This window comes from Hyposmocoma kahamanoa, unplaced genomic scaffold, assembly GCF_003589595.1.
Source record: "Hyposmocoma kahamanoa isolate Upper Pololo Valley unplaced genomic scaffold, ASM358959v1 224, whole genome shotgun sequence".
NCBI lineage: Eukaryota > Metazoa > Arthropoda > Insecta > Lepidoptera > Cosmopterigidae > Hyposmocoma > Hyposmocoma kahamanoa.
The window spans coordinates 772,090-784,263 of record NW_020653743.1 but is presented as its reverse complement, the minus strand read 5'-3'; the positions used below and the strand labels follow the sequence as shown (position 1 = coordinate 784,263).

General features: G+C 37.1%; 1 protein-coding gene and 1 long non-coding RNA gene across 2 annotated transcripts; one reads left to right on the top strand and one right to left on the bottom strand.

The window, feature by feature from the left end:
• Positions 1-244: 244 nt before the first annotated feature.
• LOC113228235 lies at positions 245-792 on the top strand. Its single transcript, XR_003310287.1, has 3 exons — positions 245-313; positions 438-605; positions 756-792. It is a non-coding gene; the product is annotated as an uncharacterized LOC113228235 (long non-coding RNA).
• Positions 793-3,772: 2,980 nt separating this feature from the next.
• Positions 3,773-4,732, bottom strand: LOC113228245. The gene has a single exon (XM_026461511.1). The coding sequence runs from the start codon at positions 4,730-4,732 to the stop codon at positions 3,773-3,775; it is 960 nt and encodes a 319-aa protein (XP_026317296.1).
• Between the last annotated feature and the right edge of the window lie 7,442 nt (positions 4,733-12,174).

Sequence of the window (12,174 nt, the reverse complement as noted above, 5' to 3'; positions counted from 1 at the left end):
AGGCTAGCAAGCATCCATTGATAATGAGGTAATATTTGATTAAGTTTACATCATTCTGTTCTTTGCTTTTGTCGCTAAATTATCTAAATTATAAAAATAACTTAACAGCGATTCGTTAGCCATCTGTCGCCTATAATAAAACTCTTGTGCATAATCTATTTGCGACGGGATTGCTCTTTTAGTTTTTGCGCAATAATGTCATACGTCATGTATGACGAAAAATTGGTTTTATACCATTCAAGATCTGGCCCTTGAAGACACGTCGCAATCACGTACCTTTTTTGCACATCTGACCAATAGTGCAATTTATACTGTAATGTTACATTTGAGAAATAAATTAATCTGAATTTGAATCTGAATCTTAATCATGTAATTGCATGTGATTTTCACTAACACCATTTTAATGTTTATTTATTTATTTATTTATTTATTTTCAGGGATAACAAACAATTGTACATGAAATGTTTACAATCAAAGTTAAATATTTCTAACATAGGTACACGTACAATCAACAGCATTATCCACAAGTTACTATTAGAATTAAAATTAAAATTAAAATTGTCGTGTGTGATGGGTAGTGCCAAATAAACTAAAATAAATAAAAGGTAAATAAGAAATTAGCTCTAAATATAAATAATAGCTTTTTTAAATTTAGAAGCAGGCAAATGGAATATGTCAATATTGCAAAACAAATCATGTAATGTAATGAGAAAGAATACGACGTACGAACTCGCTTGCCAGCATTTGTTTTGCAGGTCGCCGTTTTAAACAACGAGTAGAAGCGCACTCGCCGTCGATAAACTCTCATTCGTACATTATATCTAATATGTTGCACAACATCTGGGCAATCAATTAAATTGTGACAAAGTCTATGGAGTGTTACAGATTGAAGAAGCATTCGTCTATTGTGAAGTGTTAGCATTCCAAACTTAGATTGTAAACCCTCGTATGACGTAATTTTTCTAAATATTTTATAATTTATCGACTTAAGGAATTTAGCTTGAATTTTTTCAATTTGTTCTGAGTATTTTCTATAGTAAGGGTTCCAAATTGAGCACGCATATTCCACTTGAGGTCGAATCAGACTAATGTATAAGTAAAGATAAGTTGATAGACGAGAGAAGTCGGTAGCAGTTCTCATGACGAATCTATACATTCGAAACCCTTTGGCAACGATGGAGTCAATGTGTAGATCGAGATGTAATTTATTATCTAATATTACTCCCAGGTCTCGCAGGGAATCCACTACTGTTAATGAGTTATTGCAAAATTTGTAATTATATTTAATTTTTTTTTCTTCCTTTTCGTAAAACTAATACTGTTACATTTAGGGATACTTAGCTTGAGTTTATTGATACTACAATAATGAGTTAAATTATCTAAATCATTCTGAAATAAAGTACAATCAATATCACTAGAAATGCTTCTATAAATTTTTAGATCATCAGCATATAAAAGAAAATTTGTGTTCTTAAAACAGATTTTAATATCATTTATAAATAAATAAAATATATTAAACAGCAGCGGGCCTAAAATGGATCCCTGAGGTACACCTGATGACACATCAATTAGGTCTGAATGATATCCATTAACAATGACTCTTTGCGACCTGTTACAAACATAAGATGAGAACTAACGGAGGAGATTCCCTCGAATACCATTGAAGGCAATCTTATCAAGTAATAGTTTGTGATCAACTTTGTCAAATGCCTTTTGGAAATCTGTATATACGGCGTCTATTTGGATGCCGTTGTCCATATTTTCAAAAACAAAACCAGTGAATAATAATAAATTAGATACCGTCGATCTACGCTTAACAAAACCGTGCTGTTCGGGTATTATAAGGGAACTCAAGACCGGGTACAGCTCATCATGCACTAGTTTTTCAAATAATTTGGCAAATATACAAAGAATTGATATTGGTCTATAGTTTTCAATGTTTTGTTTAGGGCCATTCTTATAGACAGGAACTATGTTAGCAGTCTTCCATCTAATTGGAAAAGTACCTTCAGATAGGCATTTATTAAAGATTATAGTTAGTGGTGTTGCTGTAAATTTGGCTGTAGTTTTTATAAAAATTGGTGGGAGTCCGTCGGGGCCTGGTCCTTTTGTAACATCCAGAGAATTTAACTGTTGATAAACTTTATCAACACCGAGGTAAACATTGGATAATATATTGCTAGTATCGGCAGATTCGTTACCAGGCGTCCACGAGTCAGGGTTCAAAGTTGATGCAACAGATTTAAAAAATACTGAGAACAGATTACAAATTTCATTCGGATCATTTGTGCTCCGTTCCTTGTAATACATTTCTGCTGGTAGACTAGGGTTTTTTTTACGATTATTAACGTAAGTCCAGAAGAATTTTATGTTTTTCTTTATACTATCTTCAACAAAATTTTTGTATTTTTTATAGCATTTGCTGCATTCATTCTGAAATCTGTTTCTGTATATTGAGTATATGTAATAATCATAGTTATTATTGTACACTTTCCATTTCATCCAGTATCTATTTTTATTTTTAAATATATGTATTAATGATTTTGAGAACCAAATTGGGAAATGATGATTTTTCGGATGAGATTGAGGAACATGTTTTCTAATAATACTATATATTAATTCATAAAAGTTTTCTCGGCCGTAAAATTAGCTAATAGAGATTTCCAATTAATATCTGTCAACTCTTTGCATATTTGTTCGTAATTGGCTTTGTGATAGTTTTTTTTTAATGTGTTCTTTTCATTTTTGGTAACATTGTGATATCGACCGTAAGTATTGCGTTGAATGCGGGATGGTAATCATCTAGTTTGAGCAAAGGTACCGTAATCGGAAGAACGGAGCAGTCTGTGTTAGATAGTAAAAGATCCAGGGTTCTTTGATCAGAGTTTTTTAAACAATTATACTGGGAAGCTGCAGAAAGTGTCATGAAATTACGGAGGCTTAAATAAGTTGGAGAAGATCCTGTACAAATAAGGGACTTGTTTTGTGCGCTTTGAATCCAGTTCGCCAACGGTATATTATAGTCTCCCCAGCAAAAAAAACATATCTGTGTCGGAATCGTTAATTGTCATCAATAATTCCTTAAAGAAATTATCATAGACCGTAGATGGCAAGTTGTTACCGATATAGACGGCACTAATCACGTTCCGTTTATTATAGTCAGAGCTAGTAAGTAAACTAAAACGTGTTCTAGGTGTTGGGAGTCACCAACGGTTGGCGAAGATGATGCGTAAACAGGACTCAAGGAACGCAGTATAGCAACCATGACACCCCCACCATCTTTCTTAGATGTAGCATTACAGTCTCTGTCACAGCGAAAAACAACGTACCTCTGGTCTATAAATTCATTGTCCAATATTTCGGGAATCAGCCAAGTTTCTGTTATAATTATGATATCATAGTCGTTCGACAGAATATTCATATATAGTGTTTGTAGCTTTGTTCGTATCCCTCTACAGTTTTGATAGTATACACTCAGATTATGCGTCATCTTGAAGTTGGTACCATAAAGAATGTAAATAAAGGAATATTATATGATTGGATAGTGTAACAACTTACCTTAAAACAACATATAGAAACAATAAACGAGTAAAAACTTATGAATGCTTCTTCAGTATGATTTATAAAAAAGATATGAAAAAATACATTAGAAAGTGCGTACTCCTCCACGTGCGTAATTCTTTGCCCAATACAAACTATTAATATAACGATGTTTTTTATACTATTATTATAACAAATTGAATCATTAGTATGAACGCATGCCAGACCTTGTTTAATTATTGGTATTATTATTAATCTTCTTAATATCTTGTTCTGTGCGTATAGGGATGACAGGCGAGTTGTCAGATGCGCGTACCAGGATTGTAGAGTGTTTAACCAAAACATATCTGAAATTGGCCTGATTTGCCGCTTCTCGCGCAATTCGAAAAAGCTGTTTATTACGCAGAGTAAGGTGTTCGTTAAGATATATAATATGCGTGGCACCCGACAGTCCCAGTTTAGTAGATGTTATCCCTTTCTTAATACGGTAAGCGCCAAGGATATTATCACGCATTATACGTGAAGTGAGCTTCACTATGACGTTCTTTGGTTTGCTGGTCTGAGAAGCATGAGGTACGCGGTGAATGGATACAATCTCTCGGCGATTAATGGTACATCCTATTTTCGTGCCAATGCATTCAATTATATTCAGCAAATTTTCATCGCGCCTTTCAGGCAAATTGGATATTTCTATATTGCACTGTCTGGCCTGCTGCTCCAGTCCATCCATCTTTGACGTAAGAGACCTAATGGTTTGTTCGTGGTCATCCACAGACTTATTACAACCTGAGATCTTGCTGACGCACTTTCCAAGTTCATCATGTTGATTAGAAATAAACCGCGTTGATTCCTGCAAGCCCGATATTTCTTTAGTGAGATTTTCTACTTTTTGTTTCATGGCACTATTTTCGTACCGAAGATCATCGATATCCTTCTTTATTTGTGACTGGTAGTTTTCTAGGTCACTTCTAATTGTTTGAATACTATCTGAAATATTTTCAAACTTAATATCCAGGTCCCGCCGAAAGTCTTGTAAAACCTGTGTGAAGTTCGCCTGCATGTTTTTAATTTCGTATAGAATTTCATTGTCCGGTTGTTTTCTTTTTCTTATAGAAACATTCGACATTACTTCATTCGAAGTGCTTAAGTCCGCGTTAGACGAGTATGGTTTGGGAGGGGATCTTGTCGTCATGTTTCCAGAGTACAACAAAAATAATAATAATAATAACAATGAAATAAACGATGCCCGGTACCAATGTATGTTGATAATAAAATCGAATCGCTAATGTGTCGTTAAAGTATCGCTCGTATGTACAGGCCGTGTACAGTCCGATAGCGGATTGATATTTCGCAGTTCTCTGCACTCGCTCGCTGGCCTAGCGTTCGAAATCAGTGCGGCCACGCAGACACCCCAGATTCGAATCTCACCTCTGGTCAAGCAAAAGTCAATCGTTTATTTGTTTTCTCTCTGTAGCACAGCCCGCCAAAAGATCACCATAAACGTCACAGCTCAACCGGCGCACAAGCGAAAACGAAACAGCAACACCATTTCCAATATGGCGGCCGGCTCATATGGACACTGCCTCAAGATAGTAAAGGAGGAGCCGATCAAACACAGTTCAAAAGAATAAAACTTCCCAACTTTTCAAACTTAACAACAAAACAAATAAGTACAAGCACACACGACAATAGGTGAACGGAGAATGAAATGAAATGTTACCTGCTTTGGTTTAAAAAATACTCTTAGAGCAGTATTGAATTTCGTACATCTTCAAGAAGTTAACATTTAAAGACCAAAAATGTGTTAAGGAGCTCTAATTCATTTACATCACTCTTAGAATACCGTAAATTAAGGGGTTAATCGCACCTTCATACAAACTAACTTGAAAGTTACAGCATTCTTTGAGGTTAAAATCTGAAAATCAAATTGTCGTAACCCACATATTAGGAGCTAAATTTGGCACAAAAAACTCGAACCGTTTCAGAGTTATGACCTTTTTACGTTTTTGCAATTTTTGTTTTGTCTCCAGTGAAAAGTTGAGTTTTTGAGTGTTACAGCATATTGCTTTCCAGCGACGATATCATGGTGATTGGTGAAAATTACCTGCAACAATTTTGGAATATTAAATTTGAATTTATGCATATTCAGGAGAAAAACAGCGGGAAAATCTGTTTTGGAACTGTGGAACACTTAATTCGAGCCACCTCGCATCAGTATTAAATGCCCTATGCTTAAACAATGTTCGATTGATCAAGAAGTATTCAACGCAATTGTGAAACTAGTATGTTAAAAGTCTTTTCCATAAGTCCTTTTTGGAAATTTCAAAAAAAAAAATCGGGGGAAACCTTTTTCTTCGATGATAACACTATTTTTATTCTAGCCCTTTAAGGCAAAAACGAGGGGGGGCTCGAATTAAGTGTCCGGGAGTATATTTACTATTGAATAACGGTCTTATAAAAAATACTATTCACATAAAGGATAAAACGTACGAATTTGTTACACGATAGGATGTACTTTACTCGATCATTTAAAATCCCGACTAAAATAAAAGTTTAAAAGAATTATTTAAGAATAAAATATCCGTATGATTAAAACAGACAGGCATGTGACATACCACGAGATTCGGGTATCTTTCGGCATAGGCATGAGTGAAATACAATCAATACTAGAAACAATTGGGTGTGAAAGGGCTGTGCTCTCGGTGGATCCCACACAATTTGACTGAGGCTCAAAAAACGGATCGCGTCACTTGGTGCAATGCCATGCTTACCAGATTCAACGAAGGGGCGTCAAATTGGGTGTGGGACATAGTAACAGGTGACGAAACATGGATTTATAGTTACGATCCCAAAACATAGAAGCAATCGATCGTATGGGTCTTTAGAGATGAGCCGAAACCAACCAAAGTGGCACGCGTGCAAAGTGCCTCTAAGCGGATGATTGCTTCTTTTTTAAATAAAATTGGACTCGTGGCTACTGTTGCTTTGGAGAATCGTTGTACCATGAGTAGTGATTGGTACACGACCATTTGTTTGCCGGAAGTTATTGACAAACTCCGTAAAAATAACCGTAATCATCTTGCACCACGATAATGCCAGTTCTCACGCGGCCAGACAGACAAATGAATTTTTGAAGGTGAACAACGTTGACCTTATGAGCCATCCCGCATACAGACCTGGCACCATGTGACTCTTATTTATTTCCAAAAATTAAGAACCAGTTACGCGGTCAACGATTTTCATCACCTGAAGAGGCTGTCGAAGAGTATGAAAAATATGTTTCAGAGATTGTTACAGAGGACTGGCACAAATGTTTTCAAAATTGGTTCATTCTTATGAAAAAGTGCATTAACGCTAACAGAGAATATTTTGAGAAACAATAAATTCATTTCTGACCATTTATAGTATATTTATCCTATTCATTCCGGAAAGTTATAGTGCGCCACACGTACACTTGACAACGTTATTCTGAAGCCATTTGCATAAAATATCTTTGTGCTTGATATGCGAGGTATCTCATTAAAAATTTGCCGCTTCGGGAAATTAGTCTCGTCTCGGTTACCGATTAAAATGTTTGTAGTTGATATTATATTTCAACAAATAATACATTTAAATACAAACGCTTATTTGATACAAAAACAATAAGATGGTGGTGACCTCGGTTTTTAGACAGGTATGTGGCTCATTCAACCTGAATTCAAGGTACATGACGTAAAATTTAAAATAACTCTATATTTTAAATAGTATCGTAATAAAAATGTATAGTTTAATGAAGTATTGTTTGTACAATTATTCGGTGGTATTCCAATTCACTCCAAGGTATATTATTCAGAAAAGATATATATTTTAAGGAATTTAAATTTTAGGTCTAGTTTGTTTTTAAAAGTGGTCAATAAAATATCGGCACCATCATAGGTCAATGGGCACCATCAATAAATTAAAGGTGGGTTAAATTTTAGAGAATGGACAGTCACATGGCTGTATGTCTATGGGAAAATTACTAAAGACTTAAGTCTAAGACATTATCACTACAATTTTTTATTCTATTGTATTGTGTCAGGCCGACTGAGCTCGCCTCCAATGTGAAACGCACCGATATATTCTGAATTAATGTACCTATTTTAGTGAAATTTTTAATTAAAAGTTTGCTGTGGTCCCAACAAGGGGCCTACCATAACCTTTCAAAAAACAATCTTATTTCGATGTAAGCTTATAGTAAGCTTATTATAATATTATTCATATTCGCACGTGACAAATCTATCAACCAAGTAATGTATTATTGCTAAAGTGACTGAAAGACTAATGATTTCCCAATACTGTCTATTCCTTACTAAAAATGGGAAAGAAATAACGCTATATCAACTGTATAATGCCATCTCTTTCTTTTTTGATGTTCTGAATATAGATGTCGCTGTCATAATTTAACGAAATAAACATCGCGTACTTTTATTAAACGAGAAATTATTTCCTATATACTATTAAATAAAAAATTAAAAAAATATTGAAGAGGTAAATGTAAATAAATAAGTTCAACTTAACTTTTAATCATACAAATCAATATTTAGACACTAAATTCCAAAATTGTTACCATTGCATCCGTGTAACTATCTTAAGGGTCGTATTCCAGAACTCTACTCAATGCTCAATTCAGGGCTTGAGAATAATTTAAAGCACTCGAATTCATACTCAAGTCCTTGTCATTAGGGTCATATTTCCAGTGCTTGAAATCATGCTCAGGTCCTGACTTGAGCATTGAGTGGGGTTCTAGAATACGACCCTAAGATTGCTAAATTTGACATAAGAACAATATTACTTTAATGTCAAAGTCGCGTCATAGTACGAACTGAGCGCATGAATAGTCATAAAGCTGGCAATAAAACATCATAGTTATTATTATTATTTAATATGTATAAAAACATTACAGTTTCCTTTAGGTAAATACATAGTCAATAAGCTTACTTTAAGCTAGTCATGGTACGAAAAGTCAATGTAAGGTCAAAGTAATATTGTTTTAAAAGGTTGTGGTAGGCCCCAGGAAGTGTAGTATTTAAGAAGGGTTCAATTTAATTTACTTACGTAATATATAGTTAGATGTGACCGCAATTAATTAATCGCAATAAAAGTTACGTCTCTGGGTGGCTTCTGGTGCCCAGTGGAGTCACACAGGGATCTTTACTCGCGCCTCTCCTGTTTGCGATTTTTGTGAACGATATCGACCATTGTTTTAAATTATCACAATTTTTATGCTTTGCAGATGATATAAAGATTATAACGCCTATTTCTTCATTGTCTAATACAATCCTGCTTTAAGAGGATTGTAATATAGATAACCAGCTTGACCTTAATACGTCTAAGTGCAACGTCGTCATTTTTAGCCGCAAAAGTTATTAGTGCATTTCAAGCCTCCAAAGCTCTCGAGTTTGTGATGCGTAACTCCAGCGATTTCTGACAGGCTAAAACACCAAAAATTTTATATTGCGCATTTGTCCGCATCCACCTGGAATACACATCGCAGGTCTGGAGCCCTCAATACCTTACCTACATATCGCGAATTGAAAATGTACAAAGAAGATTTATTAAGTGTTTATGTTTTCGAACTAGGGTAGGGTAGCGGTACGAGTCAAACCGGTATCTTGATATATGTAATAAACATTACAGCCACTAGAAATGCGACGTCAGATAGCAGACCTAGTATTTTTGCGAAAAATTGTGTCTGGTGTCGTGGACTCCCTAGAAATCGTGTCCAAGATTTCTCTTAGAGCCCCTACAAAGTCCCTTAGGTGAATTCACTTTTGTGCGTACCTGTGGCCTCTTCGAATTTTCGGCGGAATGCATATATCTATCTGTTGCGTGCGAGTAATGGTTTCAATGTGTTGTCTAAGCAGGTTGATATTGGACCTTATTAACACCAGTGTTGCTTCAGTGAAGCGTCTTTTTTTAATTCAAATGTAAGTGTGCATTTGACCTCCATCTCACCTGATAGAAAGTTATGATGAGGTGGACGATGGAGCATGCACACCTAAATAATGTCTATTCAATCTCGGTTTGAAAAAGCCCAAGTTATAACGTTCAGGGAACAAGTCTGCAGGCAGGGAATTCCACTCCATAGCCGTTCGCCATATAAATGTGGAAGCGTAATGCTTCGTGCGAACCTTTGGAATATCACAACATGGGGTTGGAACCCAAGCCTACGCCTAATCCCTCGGTGATGGAAAGGGGAAGGCGGAATTACAAACGTGTAATTCCATCGCACACTCTCCGTGATATATCCTGTAAAATACCGATAAGCAGGCAACTTTACGGCAGTGTTCAAGGCTTTACAGCTTCGCCTCTACTGTTTCCGAGTCACTTATAAGCCTCTTGGCACGCTTGTCAATATAATCCAAGGTGGCCAGTTGGTATGTAGCAGAGCCATCCTAAAGGTGGCAGCAGTACTCCATATACGACCGGACTTGTGTTTGATACAGCTGAAGCAACTGTCCCGGTGTGAAGTAACGCCTCACCATGGAAATGATGTCAAGCTTCCTGGCTGCATTTTTGGCCATGGATTCAGTGTATCTGCCGAAGTTCAGATTGGACGACAGGTCCATTCCAGATAGCTGGAGACGGTCGGCTATCGGTATGAATATATCACGAAAAGTCGGAGTCAGCTCAAAGGGACTCCGTTTTGTGGAAAATATACACGCCTGCGTTTTGGTAACATTAAATTTGACAAGGTTGGCATCGCCCTAATTGAAGACTGCCTGGAGTGTCAAATCTAAACGGCCAACCATAGACTCTCGACAAAATTGGATTTCCTCTCTACTGACTCTTGCATTGATCAAGTACCTATCTACAACTGTGCTTTCATCAGCATAATATGCATATTATGCATAGGTACCTGGAATTAACATATCATTGATATGCAGCAGAAAGAGTATTGCAGACGGTATGGAACCTTGAGGAACTCCGGTATCTATCGTCCGATGTTCGAAAGAGTACCTAGCCTTCTAAGACCACTCGAATTGAACGTTCACTCAAGAAATCCGAGATCCAATTGCAAAGGTCAGTGGGAAGCCCATAACATGGAAGCTCACTTAAAAGCTTGTGTGCCAGACCCTGTCAAAGGCTTAAGAAATGTCCATAGACACTGCAAGTGCTTCGCCTTGCTTTTCTATAGCCTCGCTCCATATGTGATAGGCATACAGAAGGAGATCCCCAATAGGTCGCCCTCGTCGGAATCCGTACTGGCGATCACTGTGTAAACTTGTTACCGTTTCTGTTTTTCATTTCATTTAGGGAAGTCAATAAACAGGAGGAAGGCAGATGAACTGCCACGCGAGGGTACAATCGGATTGGACACCGCGGGGACGCCCGAATCCCCCCCGGAGATGGCTACCTGGTCCTCCCCTCCGGTCGCCAACCGGCAAGGTGGAGCATTCCGGGATTTTTCGTTGGGTGGCGGGGCAGCCTTTCGTGGGTGGCTTTCCTGCTACTTGGGCTCCCAACTTCCCACGATCGGCCAGCGGTGTACCAATGCAGCTGTTCAGATCCGACCTCCTAATGGCAACTCCCGAACTCGAGTTGGTACACGATGAAGACCATTTGGCGACTCGACTACGTCGGGAGGGTGGTGACTAGCCACGCCCGAAACCTGTCGCCAGTAGTTGTTGCTCTTTAGCGCCACCCAGGGGTTACTTGTAGGATCTCGAGGGTAAACCTACGGAAGTGAGCAACATTAACCCCCAAATCTTATTACTTTGTTGTTATTAGTTTGTTTTTTGGCGAGTAGGTAATTACTACTTAAGTGCTGTGAAAACGTCATTACCTATATAGTATAGTTACTAGTTATATAGTTCTAATTCAATGCGCATTAATCGACTTAATGTGTGTCTATCGGGGAGGACCTATAATTGGCTCTCCATTTTTATTATAGTTTTTACTCCGTAAGATAGCCGCTGGTCTTCCAATAAGTTAAAATAAAATAAAATAAAATAAAAGTATTTGGTTGCACCATCGATCAAACGCGGGCGAAATAGATCCACCCCCGGGCCTGTAAGGGGCGCGCGGGGTGCTGGGGGGTCACACGAATGACGCGATTCGCGTCGCGCGCGCATATGGCGCTACGATTCAGAACGGCGATGGAAAGATTTTTGCGCGCTATGTACCATTATAATTCAATACATATAATTTTATTTAGCTGGACACCCTTTGTACGTGATAGCACTCGAGTTCCCACTAGCATTGTTATCAGATGATTCCGAGTCGCATATCGAATCACATAGCCATGTTTCCGTAAAAACTAAAATAATCGTAATTATTGTTAGAGATTGTGCAATAGAAGCTCAGGCATTTCGTACTGAGGCCCCAAACATTCTGATAATAAGTAAATAATTTATGCTTTAGTGGCATCATTTAATGTACAAAAAGATAGTAAAATGAGTAAATAAATAATAATAGCTCGGGGTGTCAGAAACAAAAGCCAGTTTACTGTTTTACTTTTGTGAATTTTAATTACCAGATGAGTTGTATTATAATTATTTGTTTACATTGTATAATAACAACAACGCACAAAATTACGAGAACAATTCTACGATCGTGTGATCGCGTTCGGAACATATTATGTAATCAACAGACTGCTACGTAAAGGCAAAG

Coding starts and splice junctions, on each gene's coding strand:
- LOC113228245 (XM_026461511.1), bottom strand. CDS start 4,732: ATGACGACAAGATCCCCTCCCAAACCATACTCGTCTAACGCGGACTTA.